Here is a 21,330-nt window from a genome sequence, read left to right on the forward strand (position 1 = left end):
TATAGCGCCAGTTGCCAGTTACTATTTTCAATACGTTCGAGAAGAACTTGTTTTTTTTTATAATCGCCCATATTCCCGTTGTCGTTATCGTTTTAAAACGACTTAAGAACGCCTATTTGGCATTCCTGTTGGCGTTAACGACATTTATCGAAAATAAATTGAGATTCCCCAATTTGAAACGACTATAGAAACGACATAGAAACATTCGTTTTTTGTCGTTGCTATAATTGTGAGCAACATAGAAACGACGCGGTTGTTTTGAAGGAATATTTGGAGTGAAGATGAAAATTCCAAATCGGAAACAGTTTGAAATTTTAATTTCTGAAATGGAAAAATATCCTGCATATGCCAAGGACTTTAGAAAAGGGATAAATCCTTTAAATTTCGATTTTTGGGAGGGATATTTTTTTCTAAAAAAAAAAATAAATCCATTCCACCGCCATCTCGCGTCGGAAATTGTTGGCATTAATAAAATTGCATTTTTATATCTAAGAATATATTTAAGATATGAAAGATCTTATAATTCAAAATGAAGAAAAAATAGTACTTCAACAAGAGGAGGAGTTAATAAACAGATACCCATTTCTCCTTTGGCTGGACCACTAGGTAGAGTAGTCGGATTAGCCAGAAGCAAGGAGCATGAGACGCTGGAAGTATGACATATTTTAGAAGAAAGTTTGGAGGACGCAGATGTCACCACTACTTCTTTTAAAAAATCAAATAAAGATGGAAGACTAATATTGTTGTACGTAAGTACAATAATTACAGTGATAACGTTATTTAGAGTCAATATAGAATGGCATAAAATCCATTAAGGACTGCTTTAAAAATGTGTCTCGCTGCATAAGAAAGAAATTTTTATATGGGAAAAGAGCTCCGTATAGTATACTATATAAAATATGTAGACAAATTTTGATAACTTTTCTTAGGCGTTACGATATACTTCAAGAATACCAATTTAGGAAAGGAACGACGATAAGAACGACAACGACTTAGAAACGACTATATAAACGACAACGACAACGGGAATAGGACCGAATATAGGCATTTTGCCCTCAAGGGTTTGAGCATAAAGAAAATAAAAGTTATAAAATATATATTTACGCACAAATACACAATAGAGGTTATTATATAGGGTATATGTGACACTGTGGTAAATATATATTATATACAGTTGAACTTCCCTGACTCGAGCTCTTGAATTAGCAATGGAAGACAATTTTCATACAAATCTTCTTTCATAACACGAAGTTTCACTAACTCGTATTTTTTTTGTGGACTATAGTGATTCGGGTTAGGGAAGTTCTACTGTATATCTTTAAGTATATTTTTGTATTTTTAAGTAGTATTGAAACCTCTGATTTGAATGTAAAAATTTGCTATAAATATATATAAATATGCATACATAAACTAAAACTGGAATTCAATTGGACGAATTGAAGCATGGCGCTGGGAAATATATTTCTTGAAAATCCGCCGTAATAAGTCAATTTTTGAAACAAAAAAAAATTTTTTTTCGTATCATCATTACGTGCAGTAGTCCTATTTATATACTATAAATATTTTGAAATTTTGTACTTTTTTTTACTACAAACTTAAGTCGTTCTTTTTTTTAGAAAATAAAAATCTGAAGTTTATAAAAATATTGAAATAAATATTTCACCATACATTTTGCACATAAACTAATCTATAATGTAATTGCAGTGTGAATACAAATGAAATATTTTGACCTGAAATACAAGTTACTTGGCTGTCTTAAATATATAGTTAATTACAAAAAAAAGAAAACTAAATCTAGAATAAAAAAAAAATTAAAATTACGAATTTACACACACGAATTTAGCGAAAGCGCTGAGCCAATTTTAAATTGATGTTTTACACGTGTATTTTTAACTATAACTAAAATATACTATCTAGCTAAATGTTATTTAAATGAAATTTTAAATGTTTACAAGTAAGAAAAAATAATAAAATTATTAAAATATTATACATAAATATACATATATGTATATATAGATGTATAGCCGCAATGTGTGAGGTGTGCTAGTAATTATGGGAAATACATTATTTTCTCTTTTTTTACAGACACACATTGTTAATTATAGATTTAAAAATATACAATGTACCTAGTATAAATGTAGTTATTTGTTTTTACCATTTAAATTTTGTTTAATTAACATTTTTTTGACAATTTTCATTTCATTAATATTTGTTATTCATTTCTATTTACAGTGTACACTTTCATGTCGTTTGTCGTTGCTGAAAATATGATATGATATTTACATTTACCGTTATGCATGCTGTTTCGCTGTTTCCTTGAAATTATATATTTAGTCGTATAACTGCTATACACAAAAACAAAAACAAAAAAAAAACATATTTTTTTATATATTTTTTTTCGCTGTACACTACTACTCCTTACTCTACTACGAAACACTTTTAGTAAATAACGCATAGTTTATACAAGTATGTAAATGTTATAGTTTTATACTCGCCGTTGCCTTATATAGTTATATTGAATTTTCTCATTTAATTTGTGTTTTATAAATCTATTTGTAATAGTGAAATGAACTCTTTTCGATGTTTCTCGAGTGCTTGAAATTCTTTAACACCGATGATGATGATACTTGTTGTTTTGTGGTTAACTAAATGTAATTGCAAAAAAAAAAAAAAAATAATTTATAATAAAAAAAATGAGAAAAATATTATTAATAATTCAGTGCATGCCAACTGCTGCGAAGAAGTGTCCACAATATAAAATTTATGAAATTTAATATTCAATTCAATGAAAATATGTATATTTGTTTTCGCACAAAAATTAATACGAAACAATATAGATTAATGAAGAAAGGAAATGATAAGAAAAAAATCACAACTGACTAACTGATTGGTCGCTATGTTGTATGTTTGACGATAAGTGTGTGTATACTACTTAGGCGTAAGTGTAACTAATTTAAGTAAATAAATTTAAGTTATTGATTTGTACGCGTTTTTACAGCAGCAAAAATCTAACTGTATACTATATTTGTGAATTATAAAAACCGCTACACGACGAATTGTCTCAAAAGGTGTATGTTATGTTTTGCGCTAAGCTATTCTATGCTATTCTATATTGTGCATATTGTTTATCACAATTATCTTTTAGTTAAACGGTTTTTATATTTTAATTATTATTTTTTTGTTTAATTAACTTTTTTTATTTTAATTTAATTTTTTTTATTTTTATTTAATTTTTTTATTTAAATATTTTTTATTTATTTATATATATAAATATATGTATACATATTTTAATTTTTATATTTTTATTAATTTTTTTTATATTTTTATTTGAATTCTTTTATTTAATTTTTTTATTTTAATTTCTTTTATTTTTATGTAATGTTTTTTATTTAAATATTTTTTATTTATTTATATATATAAATATATGTATATATATATATATATGTATATTGTATATATGTATATTGTATATATATATATATATATATATATATATTTTAATTTTTATATTTTTATTCATTTTTTTATATTTTTATTTGAATTCTTTTATTTAATTTTTTATTTTAATTTCTTTTATTTTTATGTAATGTTTTTTATAAAACTATTTTTTATTTATTTATATATATAAATATATGTATATATATATATATATATTAATTTTTTTTACTTTTATATTTTTATTAAATTTTTATATTTTTATTTAATTATTTTTTTATTTTAATATTTTTATTTACTATTTTTGTATTGAAAATTTTAAATTTTTAAAACAATTCGGTATTTATTAGATACATGTGGTATGACGAAATTTTGACTTTTTCTTTAGTGAACAGTATTTGCTGACTTTATTTACATTGGCATATTATCATTATTTAAAACGTTGTATTATTTTAATTCTTTTTTAAATCTTTTTAATTTAATTTTTTTAAACATTTCTTATATTTCCATTAATACTTTTATAACTCTTATTTATGTTTATTATATTATTTTAATTACTTTAACTTTTTTGGCGGACTTGTGGAGGACCACATGCGCCGTTAACATCAACATTTTCTTTGCTTTGACAACAATTCACGCATATGTATGTAGTAAAGTAGTACTTACTTAACGTAATTATAAGCAACCAATTCGTAATAATTTCTAATGTTCTCAATAAACAACAAAAACAAAAACAAAAAGCAGAAGAAGAAGAAGAAGAAAATCTTATATTTGTATGTGCATTAATTTGCTTTAAATTTATAATTATTGTATACAATAATTTGTGATGCTTATTTTACAAAATCAAAAATGTATGAAACATATATATAATTGGCTTCCATGCTTCATGTCTCTAGCAATTAGCTTATTACGTTAAATTCATGTTAAGTTTTTACTTTGTTTTTTGTAACAAGTACTATGTTAAATAATGTGCGATATACAAGCTTGTGCTTGTAAGGAAAAATATTTGAAAAACAAAGAATAAAATTTATTTGAAAATATTTGCATTAAATGTGGTGAAATTTGAAACGATTTCCGAAACAAAAAACGAGAAAACGTGTAAAATTACTAAGAATAAATAGAAAATAAATTTAAGTGAACAGGATATACGTAAATATACATTTATTTATACAGTTAGCGATATTAATATGCGCAATGCAGAATTTGAGGTTATGTCGAAGGAATATATGGTATATAGCTAACTGAAAGGATATTAATAAACGCAAAGCCAAAAAACGAAAGTTGAATTTTTGAGGTTATGTCGAAGGAATATATGGTAAATGGCGTTAAAACAACAACAACGGTATGAAAGCAGTCACTACAATGAAACCAAGAAAGTATGGATACACGTTTTCAGCTGTGCAGGTGTCGAAAGCGTGGAAAGAAATTATTTTGAAAATATATATTGCAAAGACATGATTTTTAACAAATCTTGCACTTTTCAATAAAAAAATGAAAAATAATCCACAATTGACGACAATGGGGCACGTTCATTTAATGCGCATATTAATATCGCTAACGGTATGTTTACAGAGAGCGACTACTATTTATCGCATATAAAGTCATATATTTGTATTTGTATTTGTATGTACGTTTATGCATAGAAATATACATTTTACAAAAAATAAAAATATTAACTACTTACTATACACACATACACATTTAACTAAATAATAATAATGATAAATGAAATGCAGTGAATAAAAAATGAAAATTTTTAAATAAAAATGAATAAATAAGTGCAAAAGGCAGCGAGTGTTGTTGTAATTGAAAAATTGATTTATGCTGTAAAGTGATTGAGAGAACTAGTTCTTAAGCACCCAAAAGAAAAAGATTGTGTATAAATGTATGTGTACGAAATATATCGAATGTTGACATGTCAGTGGCTTTTTATTAACTACAAACACACACACACACACACATACACATAACTGAACTTTAAAGAAATGAATGTGGAATTTTAGAAAATCTCATAACCAACAAAAAGTTAAAAAAAAAAATAAATATTATAGAGCAAACGTTGGCACTTTCATACACACACACACACACACACGCTAATACTTTGTACTTATGTACCAAACTATATTATTAACAGATTTGCAACTAGATTTCTACTATTTTAAATACAAAAGTAATAAAAAAAAAACCAAGAAGAAAAAGTAGAAATTTTATAAACTTCAAATCATATATTTTTTCAAAAATTCTCGTCGTTTTACTATTGCACACACTATTAATGCAATTCTCTACACACACACACACACACATACAAACACTTACATATTTAGTAAATAACAATACATATTTGTATACAAAAAAATTAAGAAGAATTAATTGCATACATCGAAATAAATGAAATTACATTTTATTGCGCAGAAGAAAGAAGAAGAAAAAAAGAAAAGAAGAAGTAAAAAAAAAAACAAAAACTAATAAATATCATCGCACAAGTGCACATACTATGTAGACATTTTTTGATGGTGAATTGTATGTAACAAAAGCAAACATTTATTTACAGCAACAAAGTAAAATATTAATTATTAAATATTAATAATAATTATAATAAAATATATTGAATATGTGTCATTGACGTGTTTCTAATTGGTTTATTGTCATGTAAACGACTAAGAGACCAACTGGTTATTTTATCAATAAACGTAAAATAATTATTAAAATAAAATATGTGATTTTGTCTTTTTTTTTTAAACAATTTGTATAATGGAATTGATGATGTTCTGTTTGTTTTGCACAAGTTTCTTAGTCCATATGTGATTTGATTCTAGCAAAGTATTCTCAGAAATATTATATTGAATGTTTACTGTTACAGATAACTTATAACACTATACAGCAAGATCGACTTTTTTTCTAGGTATAAAAAAGGGCATTCTCTGATTTTCGAAGTTATACTCCAAAATGGAAATATTTGTTTCGAAGTTCGAAAAATGGCTTTTTTTTAATAATAGCAGTCATAAGGGCAGCTCATTTTCGGGCCATCGTAGGCAGCTTGAAAATCGTTGTTGCACAGTGTAATAATATAGTATTAGGTCTACAACTTTGTTTCCGCCGTTTTCTAATAGATGTCTTTGGGGTCAAGCACTGGTCGATTAAATCGTTTTATATCGATCTTGGACATTTGTGTCAACATTAAGGGGTTATATACAGTTAAACGGCCGAAAAAAAGTGAATTTTCCAGATTTTTTTCTGAGAAAACTTTTCAATTTATTGATCCAAAAATTTATACACATATTATGGTATCTTTTAACTGTAACTGTTTTAAGACTTAGTTTTAGTAAAAATATTTATTTGAAAAAGAGCTACAGCTGATCTCCAGGAGCTCCTCTCAAAGAAGACGTTTTGCGGTAACCACTATATCTCGGACCTGGATCATCCGAAATTAAAAAACCAAACAGATTTTGTTAAAATAATGTTAAATCTAGTAATTAATCGAAGGAATAAGCAAAATAAAATTTTTTGACAAAATGGCGGTTTCTCAAAAAAAAAATCGATTTTTCACCGAAATTTCGGCCTTAAATTGTTTATAAAAAAAAAATATTTATCGGAGAGAAAAAATCTACGATTAATTACTAAAAAATATATTTAAGAAGGTCGTGTTAAAATTTGAGACTAAAACATCATCATCGACTTTGAAAACATCATTTTGAGAAAAACGCGTTTAAAGTTTGGACCTTGTACTTAAAAGCACTCTGAAACGCCTTTTCAAATTTTTCATTTGCTTGTAACTTTGAAAATATTCACCGGAACGATATGAAATTTTCTGTGTGTATTCTTAAATATATGTACATTAAGAAAATGAAATAAAAAAAAATCGATTTTTTGAAAATTCTAACTGTATATAACCCCTTAACCCAAAAAAAAATTTGTAGAGATCTGTTTGCATCCCAAACTTATTCTCAACTGAAAATGTCACTTTTTTAGCCGAGCTCTCGACATTTGCGGGAAATTTTGCTTTTCTTTTTTAATTCCAAGAAAGGCTCATCGAATGCTTTCGGAAACGTACGGTGAGGATGTTCTAAGTGAAAGAACATGTCGCGAATGGTTTCAACGTTTTAAGAATGGCGAGGGAAGCGAAGCGAATGGGTCTGGTGGTGAACGAGGACAAGACGAAATATCTCCTGTCATCAAACAAATAGCGCATTCGCGTCTTAGCTCCCACGTCACTGTCATACCTTTGAAGTAGTAAATAGTTTCGTCTACTTGGGAACCAGCATCAACACCGATAATAATGACAGCCTGGAAATCCAACGCAGAATCACTCTTGCCAACATATGCTACTATGAACTGAGTAGGCAATAGAAAAGTAAAAGTCGACTAACAAAAACTAAACTCTACAAGTCCCTCATCATTCCCGTCCTACTTTACGGACATCCGATGAGACGGCACTAGGAGTTTTCGAGAGAAAGGTTTTGCGGAAGATTTATGGCAACGGCGAATACCGGTATAACCGCGTAAGCGTCGTCTACGCCTGTCAAGAAGAAGAAGAAGATATGAAGTCGAAGACCGGCGTGGTGGTGGAAGGGAGAAGATTTTCGAAGATGCTGAATTGGAAGCATTACTCGACCAAGATGAGTTTCAAACCCAAGAGGAATTGGCCGAATCGTTGCAACTGACAGCAAGAGATGTCGAACAGCTGCTTCAAAGGCACAACCGAAAAGGGATTTTTACATAGCTGGCGGTGAAAAATGGGTCCACTACGATAATCCTAAGCGAAGAAAGGCATGGGGAAAGCCTGGACATGCCTCCACGTCAACGGCAAAACCGAACATACACGGCGCCAAGGTCATGCTCTGCATTTGGTGGGACTAGCTGGGGTGATATATTATGAGTGACCACCACAGGATATCGATACCGAATGGAATTGATGCGTTTGAGTCGTGCACTAAAAGAAAAACGGCCACAGTACGAGGAAAGACACGATAAAGTCATTCTCCAGCATGACAATGCTCGGCCTCACGTCTCGAAAGATGAGGAGTTATTTCGTCACGGAATACGCATGCTGCCAGAAAGATGGTCAAAAGTAGTAGCTAGCGACCGCCAATATTTTGGATAACATTTTTGTAACCGTTTTTATACAAAAAATCCTTAAATTACAAAAAAACGGCGGAAGCAAAGTTATAGACCTATATATAAACTTCATTAGTGTACACTTTTGACCGTGTTTTACTATTTGTAGCTAGTATTTGGATATTGTCCGACAAATGGAATAGCTTACAGTTTAAACCGACCTCCGAGCTTTTTTAAGAAGCTTTTTAATGCCAAAAATACGTGGTATCTGCACATCTGTAATCTTTACGATAGGGCAATCGAGACACAGATCAGTTCATATAGTACCAGTACCTTTAAAAAGGTTATAGAACGATCAAATCTTCTTCTTTACCACTATAACCGTGGGCCGGTTTGGATCAAGAACACAAAATTTCTATTTGGTTCTTCCTTTGAATATGTAGGCGCTTTTACTTCTGTTATCCACCCATGCGTTTCGAATCGAAATATATTTTCACTGGAGAATCGCCTTCCATACGTACGATATGGTTTAACCAGCGCATTCGTTTTATTTTTATGCGCTTAATTATATTCATGTCGCCGTAGAGCTCAAACAGTTCATGTTCTATCTTCTCTCAACTTCATTCAAGCTGACGGTTCCAAAGATCTTGCGGAGAACAGTTCTCTCGAATGCTCCAAGTACCTTTTCATCTCGGGTTGTCATTGTCAATGTTTCTGCGCCGTATAATAGGACGGATGTGATAACTGTGTGATCAATAAGTCTCTGAGCATAAGTTTTGTTCGTCGCAAGTGGGATCGGCCTCTCAATTGCCTACCGATCCCAAAGTAGTACCTGTTAGCAAGAGTTATTCTGCGCTTAATCTGATTCCGAGATAAACAAAGTCCTTAACATTTTCAAATGTATAGCTGCCAATAGTGATGTAGTTTCCGAGGTGCGAGGAATCTTTGTGTGAGGCTTCCAGGTACTTCGTCTTGCCCTCTTTCTCCACAAGACTAACATCTTTTGCTTCTCTTTCTTGGGTGGAATAATCTGCCCTGACTGCTCTGTTGAAGTCAATATCATCCGCACATCACAGTAGAATTGTCCTTTTAGAATAGATAGCGCGTATCGCTTTTTAAAACTTCTAAAACCTCGTCTCTTATCGAACGGCTGGGAGAGGCACTTCCTTAATTGGACGGAGCCAATAGTTGTATGGGTTTCGCAGGGATACCAAATGTAGACATGTTGTCGGCAATAGGCAGCTCCTAGTCCTAGTCAGTGCTATTAAAACAGCTTTGAAGTCGACAGAAAGCTGATGGATGTCGATCTGTTTGTCGAGGGGCCTTTTTAGGAGTTAACGTATTGTCAAAAATTTGGTCAATGGTGGATTTGCCAGGTCTAATGCCACTCGGATAAGGTCCAATCAGTTTATTTACAATGGGCTTAAGTTTTCCACACAATAGTTTCGAAAGAAGCTTATATGCAATGTTAAGAAGGCTGACCACGCGATAATTACCGCTGACTGCGTGGTCTCCCTTCATATGGGGACCAAATCACGCCTTTCCAGCTCCTCGTCGCCTTTAAACAGCTCATCCGGTAAACCGGATTAGAACGATATAATCGCCAGAATATATTGACTTTTGTGTACATATACAAAAGACAATTCAGAGTATCAGCCCTATTCTGTGCACTTGACAAAATAACAAAAAAATTGGAAATTTTTTCAGATTTTTATCAAGTAAGAATTTTTTTGGTATTCTATGACAATTTTGATAAAATAAAAAGCTTCAGAACGCATGCTTTTCCCCACACGTGTGGGAAACAAAAAATGTAAACAGAAACAGCTGATTTCTGTCCAATTATATTGATTAGAATTGAAGAATTTATTTTGAATTATTTTATAACGCAAGTTTTCACATGCTTTTCAATATTTATTGCAAAATAGTTAATAATTTAACTTCAATTTCACAATAAATCCTTTGCTCTTGGTCTAGACGTGAGGTTTCTGAGAGAGCGCAAATATTCCATGCTCCGAATCTCGTCGTTATTTGGATGAGTGTTTGTTTTAACCGAGCCTTCTTCATTATGGCTTCGTTGATAAGTTTGGTTTACGATAGACCGGTTATCATCCTATCTATCCGATTCTGATGTAGCGAGAATTCTGAGATATCGACTGAAGCTTTTCAGGCCTGATGCAACCCCATTTACTCCCCATTTACTCTATATAGATGACAAGGTTATACCGCATTTACGCGGTCGCCAGAGCCTCGCTAATCTCTCTAACCAAACAAGGAGAGCCGCGAGTAAATGAGGTTGATTGATAATCGGATGACAGAGGCTATATATTCGCTTTTCCATCCCAGCTCCCACCCCTAGTCTTTTGCTCCCCCTCAAAGCCACAGAATACTACATAATATAATACATATACATATGTCCTTTATAATATATTTAAAACTATTTGGAATGCAATTTTGATTTAGTTGGTTGTTATGTTTAGCTTCAGAAAGGTTCCTTGGGGACTACGAAATCTAAACTTTGTTCTTTATTGGCAAAAATTTGTTAAGCTGTAATGCATGCAATATCTAGAAAACAATTTCGTCAAAGTTAGCCTCATTATCTTCATTTTTGTATACAAAAAAGAGAAAAATAAACTTCTTAATATAAAAACGGCTCAATAACGCGAGCCATCCACATGTTTATATTTTTCCTCTTTGTACAAAAATAACGACAAATGTAAAATATCTCCATTGCAACAAATTCACTTTCACAACTATCCACAGCGAGATATTTTATTTGTCAAGAGCATTTTACTTCTTAACAACTTATAAAGAAAAGAGCTTTTTATTTTAGACACAGAATACGAAATGCTTGATAAATTTCAATTTTTTACAAATTAGAAATTTGTTGAATTTGTAAAGTGCACAGAATAGGGCTGTATATGTACATATAATTAATTTTATGAACGGTTCAAATGTACAATGTTATATACACTCATTTACTCGCACATTCGTTCATTGAAACGTCTCCAAAGGTCTTGAAATTATAGCATATTGTAAATAATCAGTGTTTGTGCATATTGTATTTGTAAACATGCGGTTCAAATAAATAAATTATAGTAAACTGAGAAATGTAAATACATAAATGGTACCCGGCATTGTTACATAATTACTTGGGTGACCTAAAGACTTTCAATGTTTTACAATTTTTAAATCAACTTAGAACAGTTTTAGTTTGATGGTGTCATGATTCGACTGAGACGTTTATACGCCACTAATTGCAGTGTGAGTAGAGACCGTGCTCCCGTCTTTTGGGATCTTATTGAAAATGTACTTAAAATCATTAAAAATTAAAAAAAACTAATGGGATATTTCCAAAATAAAAAAATGAGGGAGTTTTTTGGGTAAGTCTATACTACAAATCGTGTAATCGAAGGTATAAATGTATCTTGAAAAAAAAAAAAAGGTAAAGGCAATGAATCGGAAAAAAAGGAATCAATATGAGCACCTCAGTCAATGAATTTTTCTAATCAGATTTTTAATGAATTTCGTGATCTTAGACCTAAAGAGGTAATCGCGAAATAGTTGGAAGATCTCTATAATCGGTGTATCGCCCTCGACGGAGTTTTTTTAAGCACTATGAGTGATTTTTTTATCACTAAGTTTTTAAAGGCTAGGTAAGTTAGGACCGCTATTGCGAGGCGGTCACGCGGTCGGTTTTCAAAAACAGTGGGTATGCTTAGCCATTCGAATGATGTATAATTTATGAATCTCTTGTAGGAACAACCTTATAGTTTACAGTCACAATATGTTTACAGTCTGAAATACGATTCGGTCGTAGTTGGCATCTCTTTTTACTATTTATTAATAATTTACTATTAATTTTCGCGCATTCGCAGTCGCTGCACAACACACATAAGTACAACAATATCGACAAGGTGAATCCACAAACCGTCGCTGCCACCACCAGCCTCCATCGCCGCCGCCCACAATGACAGTTGTAAACATGCATAACAACAATGTAAACATAAACATCGTTGACATCGTCTTCGTCTTCGTCCACTATGTTCGTCCAAGCGTTTTGAATGGAAAGTGTGCGCCAGCGAGAGAAAAGGGCGCTAGCATTGACATTTGAGCGTCGAAAGGAAAATAAAGCAACACTGCATAGAAAATAAACTGTGAAATTTCTTGGCTTTAAATTTCTACTCTTTGCCGGCAGTTGTTGTCTTGCCTTTAAAGTGCTATTTATCAATGTGCGAGTGTGTGTGTGTGTGTGTGTGAGTGTGAGTGTGAATTTTGGTTTGATTGTGCAATTATGGCGCTGCCAGTGCAAGCCAAGCGGCGTAGAAACTCACAGATGCAATCCAAGTAGTTTCATTTCGGTTTCAGCAACGGCTGTGTGCGGCGGACATTCTCCGACATTTCGTATACAGAACATAATCATAGTTTGAGTCGCGCTTTTGTGCACTGTGACGGTGATTACAATTGATTAAGTACATTAGTTAGTGGTGCTGTTAGTGGATTAACTAGAAGAAAGTCACCAACCGAACGATTGAAAAGTAAGTGCTACCTCGATTCTGCTCCGTGCTTCCTTTGAGTTGTTCGTGTCGCTCATTTATGTTTTCTATTCATTTTTTCATCATCTTGCTTTGATTCGATTTTCTCACATCTTTTGCTACAACAAAACAACAACAACATAATTGTTATGGTCATTTCTTGCTGGCATTAGTGCAACTGCTTAAATCGATATTGACATTCGCCGATCAGTTTTTATTTTTGTAAGTAAATATTTTTTTAAAAACTTATATTTTAAACTATATTTTTTTGTAACTAATTTTACGATTAAGTAGCGTTAAATTTATCTCGATTAAAAAACTATAGAATTCTGATTTACGACTTTGTGTTAACTTTTATATGAAATTTTGTTAAATCGAAAAATTTTAAATATCCGCAGAAGTAGGGTTATGTCTTGCTCAAATTTACCAATTATTAGTGAATAGTCAGTCGTAATACGGCAGTAAATCTTTGAGTTGTATTCTGGTAAGAAAGGGTTTCTTAAAAAATCCTATCAGCATTGCTAAAACAGTTAACAGTTGATAAACGCTATATTTATCCGATAACGTTCACGATGAACAACATAAATAGATACAAATGTAGGCGTCAATCTGGTTGAAAATCGGGTTTTAATACATATGTAGACATTTTAGAAAGGTGTTTAACTCATTCTGCGAAACCCATCCATCTTTCATGTTTCACAAGAGTGCAAGTGACATTTTTCTTTAAATGGAACGCGGCTATGTATGGCCAGATCAAAATACTGCAATTGTCTCCTCCATATTAAATTAATATGTTTAGAACAGATCGAGTGCCTTAGTTTAAAACCATATCTGATGTTAAATAACACGGAAAGTTGTTCATAAATTCTGGTTAAATAGTTGATTTACCTAACATAGCCGTAAAATTTTTGAACAAGAAAACAAAGAGACGGATTACAGGTAATTAATTTCTTCAAAGATGGCCTTAAATTCGAAATAATCTAAATATCATAAAAATTACAAATAAGCCACTCAAGGGATATCTGAAGATGTATACAGCTTAACAAAAAATATTACTAGCATAGAGTTGCCACCTAGTTCTATATATGATTTAAAGATTTGTCATAAATAACAAAATGTGTAACCGTTGAAAGGCATTTTAACACACTTAATACAGAAAATATTTGCATAGAGTTGCCACCTGATTTCAAATAAAATAAACACAATTTAATAATTTTCCATAACATGTCTGTATAAAACTTAATGAATTTCAAAGTGTATAACAAATTTATAAATATATTAAAGGGAACCTTTTAAAGTTCGAAATACGAGGAGTGTTCAAAAAATACCGGGAATTTTCGTTTTTTGAAAATAATATATTTTAAAATTGGTATACATTATTGTTGTCACCTTCAAAATAGTCTAAATTCGATATGCGACACTTATACCAGTGATTCGTTCAATCGCCGAAACAGTTCTGAAACTCGAATTTTATACTCTCGCAACAAAGTTACTAAGAGAGTATTAGAGTATAAGTGATAGGGCTGAAGCGTGGAGTTCAAATCCGGATGTCTATCTGTCCTTCCGTCCGTCCGTCCGTCTGTGCAAGCTGTAACTTGAGTAAAAATTAAGATATTCAAGGTGAAACTTGGCAGACTTGTCAGGATAGCCTTTGGTTCTTCCAGCGATTTTTCATAAGCTTGTAAAACGACTGTCCTTTAAGGTTCTCTTTATTTTTGGAAATAGAAGAAAGTTAAAGGGAGCCATGTTTAGCGAATATGTAGGCTGGGGCATAGTACAGTGTTGGTTTTGGCCAAGAATTCACGAACAAGCTAGAAGTGTGACCTTTTAATAAACGAAAATCGCTAAGCTCATAAGAAGACGTTACTTATCAGGTATCTAGGTGCATCTGATAAAATAATTTCATTTTTTGACAATTGGTAAAAATGCAAATTTTGAAAATTCCCGTTATTTTTTGAACACATTTCATTTGTACAAATTTGATAAATAACGTTGTCACCTGATTTAATACGTAAAAAAATAATCCGTTATAAACAATTTAATATGATTCTAAATAAGGTTTAAAAGTTGTAATTCACATCGTTTATTAAATTATCCCGTTATTTCGAACAGAAGAAAGCAAAGAAAAGAATGATTCTAAATAATTAACTGCGTAGGCGGTTAAGAAGATTGTTGTATATGAGTTCATTGCTGAGAAATTTTGTTTACAATATTTTTGGATTTTGGATTTTGTTTTCAAACCTCAATTAAATATTCAAACCATAATCCATCTTTGGTATCAACAATTACCAAATATAATCGACAAGTTCATTGAGATTCCGAGTACAAATTTACATTTATTTTTGTATATTCATAAAAAACCGTGTCGAAAAATTATTATAAGAATTTACCAACAACAATATTATGTTTAAATTCTAATTTTGCAATTTCACTTATTAAACTATAAATGCACTTTAGTCGAACTGGGTTATTATCACAAGTGCATCTGTATGTAAATATGTGCATACAAATGTGTGTCTATTCTATGACTTTCTTATCTCTAAGTTCGGCAATCTGTTCGGCACTGTAACCCAAAAGCTGTGATAACACCTCATCTGTATGTTGTCCCATGAGAGGTGGAGCTGTGCGTGCGTCATTCTTAGACTCACTGAAGACGACAGGTGGTCCCACCACTTTAACACTGCCGTCGCAGGGATGCGGTAATGTTTTCACCAAACCAATTGCCTGTATATGCTCGTCCTCGAATACCTCGCGTACATTATTTACGGGTCCCACGGGAAATGAGGCGCCTTCGAATTGTTGCATCCAGCGCTTCGATGTCTTCTGCGCCAAGATATGCTCAAGCAACGCAATCAATTCCGCACGATTACTAACACGATCCTTATTCGTTTTGAATTTCGCATTCTCGGCAGTGTCGGCGATTTCGAGTAAACGACATAATTCACGGAACTGATCGTCACTACCAGCACCAATTGTGAGATAACCATCGGCGGTTTTGAAACTCTGATACGGCACAATGCTCGAATGTGCGGTGCCCCAACGATGTGCCTCAATGCCGGCATTCAAATAATTGCTAGCCACATTGATTAGCAGCGACACGCCTGTGGATAGCAGATTGACGTCGATTTTTTGACCATGCCCTGTACGCTCGCGCTGCAGCAATGCGGCCAAAATGGCGCCATGCGCATACAAACCGGTCGCTGCATCGGTAACTGCCACGCCCACCTTGCATGGTGGACCATCAGCCTCACCGGTTATATGCAAGAGACCGCCAATAGAAGAGGCAATCACATCGTAACCCGGTCGCTTAGCATACGGACCCACCGAACCGTAACCGGTCATCGAACAATAGATGAGCTGCGGTGCGACCTTGCGCATTTGCTCATAATCCAAACCATACTCCGCCAATTTGCCCGGCACATAATTCTCCACGAGCACATCACATTTCTGTGCGAGCTCATAAATGATTTCCTTACCACGCTTTAAATCGATAGCGGTACTCTTCTTGTTGCGATTAATCGCCAGGAAATAGGTGGAATCCTTACTGTGCGTCAAAAATGGTGGTCCCCATTTACGCGACTCATCGCCACCATAAAATGGGCGCTCTATCTTGATGACTTCCGCGCCCATATCGGCCAGCACCATGGTGCAGTAGGGGCCTGAGATGATGCGCGTCATATCGAGTATACGCACGCCCTTAAGCGGGTGTTCGGCAGTGACCGTTGACGTGCCGCTCTCGCTACTCGTTGCAAAATAATGACAGCCCATGACTTGCTTGTTTACATGGTGGCGCAGTACGGCACGCACCGTGTAAGGGAGGCGTGTAGCGAGCGGAAGCATTTTCCAATTCAGTTCCAATTCTTATAATTATTGTTTGATTGCTTGTAAAAATTACTACCTTAGTATGTATGTATATATTGAATTCAGGCGCTAATATATGTTGTTATGTTTATCTGTCTGCCGGTTATTTGTTTATAGTTGTTTTTGTTTTCTTTAGCTATTCTTTTATTTTTGTTTTTGTTTCCACACGAATTCACTTCGGCTAACAAGAAATGTATCGCGCAACCGCTTCTCCACAGGTTTTTCGCAAAACTAAATATACACCTCCAATTCGACAGCCCACTAGTGACAGCGGGAGAGCCTTTACGACTTTCTACCGCATACATATTCACTTCGTGATAAAATGTTGTTGCTTGCTCACCGCTTATAAATTTCTATGAGTTCTATGAGTCGTGGCGCTTGGCGTTCTCACTGTTCTGAATTTTTATTTTGTTTTGATTATGAATTGCGTTTTTTATCACATCTCCTCCCTTGCACACTTCATTTAGTTTGATGTATAGATACTCGAGGTTTCAATGAATTCACAAGACAATTTCCGCAACGAAGCTTTAGTAATGAGTACAAATACTTTTGTAATGCTTTATAGAAACGACGTGTTGCATATAACAAATTTTAAAGATTATCACAAGACTTTTGGATTTCAATTCCACTAATCTAATTTGCACAAACAAGCATAAGTGTGTTGTTTACTTTTGTTTCTGAGTTATTTTTTGAGTGACATTTGCATTAGCAGTCGAATTATACATTTTAATAAACAAGTTGCTACTTGCTAGATAAGTTTGAGATAAGAAAAAGAGATAAGTGATAGAAATAAAAAGAAGAGACATCATTTCAAAATTGAGTAACTTACAACATTTCATTTTATTTAAGTCGGAAAATTTTAAATTAAGGCAGTAGTCTGCTTTACAGGCTTCAAAAATCGATTTTTTTGTTTTGTTTTAAATCTCTTCCAAAACTATCCAAGAATATGTCTTTAAACTTTCAGAGGCCAATTCGACATATTTTCGAAGCTAGAGCAGTTTTAGTGGCTGAGCGTCGAACAGGTGCGAATGCTCAGGCAGACTTTAAAGCGCGTTTTTTTCGAGTTTTCATTTTCACAAGTGTAAGAAAACGGTGCCGGCGATAGCCAAAAGAATGTATGTCCGATCGAAAAAAACCAAAGTAAAAACTACTTGTTTTGCAACTTAAAGAAATTTTTTTTTTCTTAAAAAAGTGAATTTTTTTTTTCAACCTTCGAAAAAATTTGGAATTTTATAACTTGTTCGGTATTTTTTAGTTCTTAAAAAAAAATACTTATAAAAATTAAAAAAAAAAAAATTGGTTCGACTGTTTCAGATGCATTGCACGACCTCCATCAGCGGCACCGATTTACAAATGCAGACTCCAAGCGCTCCAGAAAAATACTTACAACTTTGAAAAATTTTCAATATTTTTTAATAATAAATATTGTTTTTAAGCCTTAAATATAGTATACTATCGTCTTAAAATTCCGTTTATCGCAATCATTTCCTTCCCTTTAAAAAAAAAAAATTGCTAAAAAACGCTTTTTTTCATCACATTATCGGGCGATATGACAGTCTTTGGAACAAGTCCGTCGGGTCAAATCAACTGTTTTGGTAGTGCTTTGGTCACTAATTTGCACCAGTGGATCAATGTTTGGTTGACGGACATGAAGCTCTTTTGGGTTGCATCTAAACAGCGTTAATCACTATTGTGTAGACGTGCAGTTCCGCGCCGTTAGCTTACTCGTACAGGATCCACTAGTTATTTTGAAATACCTACTGTTTTAGCACACGCACCTCTAAACGGCAGTCTCCAATATGATGAGATTTTAACTTTTTTCACGTCATCCTCCGACAACTTTTTGGGCACTTGGGTCTGTTTACTTCTTCTTCTTAACTGGCGTAGAAACCGCTTACGCGGTTATAGCCGAGTCCACAACAGTGCGCCACGCATCTCTCCTTTTGGCGGTTTGGTGCCAATTGGTAATACCAAGTGAAGACAGGTCCTTCTCCACCTGGTCCTTCCACCGGAGTGGAGGTCTCCCTCTTCCTCGGCTTCCACCAGCGGGTACTGCATCGAAAACTTTCAGAGCTGGGGCACTTTCATCCATTCGAACAACATGACCCAGCCAGCGTAGCCGCTATCTTTTTATTCGCTGGACTATGTCTATGTCGTCGAACAACACATACAGCTCATCATTCCATCTTCTGCGGTATTCGCCGTTGCCAATGTTTAAGGGTCTGTTTACTTGGACATACTGATTTTTACGGTTGGAGAACTTATTTCTTCTTTAATAGGAGGGTTAGGTGATTAGAGTATGCGCTTGATCTATTATACGTCTAAATCAACTTTTTTCTGTGCATTGAACCAAACTAAATTTTTCGAAGATATTTAGTCTTAAGTAAAAAAAAAATAGAAGTCCTTATCTTTCGAGTCGATCCAAGTATCAATACAATTTTTGACTTCTTCATAAGATTTGATGTGCTCGTTAGCTAGACCGTGTGCCATCGATCGGAACAAGTGGTAGTCAGATGGAACAACGTCTGGAGAATACGGCGGATGGGGTAAGATCTCCCATTTCAGCGTCTCCAAATATTTTTTGACCACCTTTGCGACGTGAGGCCGAGCATTGTCATGCTGGAGAATGACTTTATCGTGTCTTTCCTCGTACTGTGGCCGTTTTTCTTTTAGTGCTCGGTTCAAACGCAGCAAATGCGTTCGGTATCGATCTCCTGTGATGGTTTCACTTGGCTTTAGCAGCTGGTCTTGGCTTCATAATCACCATTCTTAAAACGTTGAAACCATTCGCGACATGTTGTTTCACTTAGGCCAGCCTCACCGTACGTTACCGAAAACATTCGATGAGCCTCAGCCTCACTTTTCTTGTAATTAAAAAAGAAAAGCAAAATTTCCCGCAAATGTCGAGAATTCGGCTCAAAAAGTGACACTTTCAGTTGAGAATAAGTTTGGGATGCAAACAGATCTCTACAAATATTTTGTTGGACACAAATGTCCAAGATCGATATAAAACGATTTAATCGATCAGTGCTTGACCCTAGAGACATCTATTGGAAAACGGCTGAAGCAAAGTTGTAGTCCTAATAGTTTGTTTCGAAGTTCGAAAAAAGGACTTTTTAATAAATGATTATTAACTAGAGGATATAGCAACTAAAAAATCCCAAATATGAACAGATGCTATGAAAGGTCAAAGTTTGATCTTCGAAATAAAAAAAATTATATATCGAAAAATACTGGACACCTTATAACACCTGTAATATAAACTTGACAAAAAAGTTTTATAAACCATTGAATTAAGAAGAAAATTTAGATTTTGTCTATATTTTGAAAAGTTCTTTTTTCGAACTTCAAATCGATTTCGTATACTTCGAAAATCTTCGAATGTGAATATTTCGATTTGCAGGCTTACTTCTTACTTCGAAAATCGAAGAATACACGTTTTTTACTTAGGACTTAATCTGCCGGAAAAAGTAAGTTAAGTTCAATACCCAGCCGAGTGTCGTATAGTGTTATCGATTAAGACACAACTTGCTTACCTTACTTATTGAAACTCATCGTGTGATGAAGCTATGTGCTTATCGGACCGCCCTTTTAGTTAGTACAACCGTTTACAATGTAAATAAATAAAATGTAATAATACCGTTAATACAACGAAATCAAAAAGCACTTGCATGTATTGTGTTCGGGTATAAAATTTCTTATTTTGAATATTAATTATGAGAAATTTTATTTCGCCTAAAACCAGTATTATCCTCAAAGAGCAAATGAAATATTATTTACAATATAAACAAATACGATATCGAATGGAAAGGTCAAAGAAACACTTATTTTACCGCAAGCGTATACACATATGAATTATGACACAATTTCATAAGGCAAATCTATGTATGTATGCACAAGCACTTTAATATATATTTTTAAAGTATTTATAACATACATATCATAACATATCATTGTTTACCATTAATTATTATTATTTGTGTGTAGTTATGGTTTAGTGTTTTTGTTTCCATTTTTGCGGTTAAACAATTAAACTGGTTCAAGATTTTGCACATCAAACCCGTATTAGTAACAACACGAAAATGGCGAGAAACACACAATCGTCGAAGAGATGAGTGTGCTGGCGCTGAATGCTAGCATGTAAGATAGCGCACGTAAAGTGAACCTTAAAAACTCAAAAAACCTCAAAAAAATAATACATATTACTAAAAAGTTAATAGCTGCGCACGATGACCTTTACCTAGTTAACATTGAATGCACACGAAATAGTGAAACGAACGACTCCGGCACATGCGTATAATGCTCGTAAAAGTTTGTAATATACAAAATATAGAAATTGTATCTGTCCTCAAAGATTGTAAAACATACGTAATATCGCAGAAAAACTTCAACTGAAGAAATCATAATAGTTAAGTTTAAAAAATGTATAATTGCAGTTAAACAGTGC

At 33.2% G+C, this 21,330-nt stretch overlaps 2 protein-coding genes across 9 annotated transcripts in view; one reads left to right on the plus strand and one right to left on the minus strand.

The window, feature by feature from the left end:
* LOC114803657 (succinate--hydroxymethylglutarate CoA-transferase-like) overlaps positions 1–21,330 on the minus strand; it is a 77,735-nt gene that overhangs the window by 18,209 nt on the left and 38,196 nt on the right. For 2 of the 7 annotated variants that reach the window (XR_008472840.1, XR_008472834.1), the window contains exon 2: positions 20,420–20,471. The exons of 2 other annotated variants lie outside the window; for them this stretch is intronic. Coding sequence is in view for 1 of the 5 variants with exons in the window: in XM_054236078.1 (XP_054092053.1) it covers positions 15,540–16,862 (1,323 nt within the window). In the remaining 4 variants the exon portion in view is untranslated. Of the gene's footprint in view, positions 1–12,821; positions 17,487–20,419; positions 20,472–21,330 lie in introns of those variants that run through there. 3 more of the 7 variants (XR_008472841.1, XR_008472837.1, XM_054236078.1) reach the window with 3 other exon arrangements.
* LOC105209533 (fatty-acid amide hydrolase 2) overlaps positions 12,872–21,330 on the plus strand; it is a 39,077-nt gene continuing 30,618 nt past the window's right edge. Inside the window, exons 1-2 of one of the 2 annotated variants that reach the window (XM_011179959.3) lie at positions 12,872–13,025; positions 13,196–13,244. In XM_011179959.3, the coding sequence (XP_011178261.1) occupies position 13,025; positions 13,196–13,244 (50 nt within the window). In that variant the 5' untranslated portion in view covers positions 12,872–13,024. The remainder of the gene's footprint in view (positions 13,026–13,195; positions 13,245–21,330) is intronic. The other variant, XM_011179961.3, reaches the window with a different exon arrangement.

Source organism: Zeugodacus cucurbitae, chromosome 2, assembly GCF_028554725.1.
Source record: "Zeugodacus cucurbitae isolate PBARC_wt_2022May chromosome 2, idZeuCucr1.2, whole genome shotgun sequence".
Classification (NCBI taxonomy): Eukaryota; Metazoa; Arthropoda; class Insecta; order Diptera; family Tephritidae; genus Zeugodacus; species Zeugodacus cucurbitae.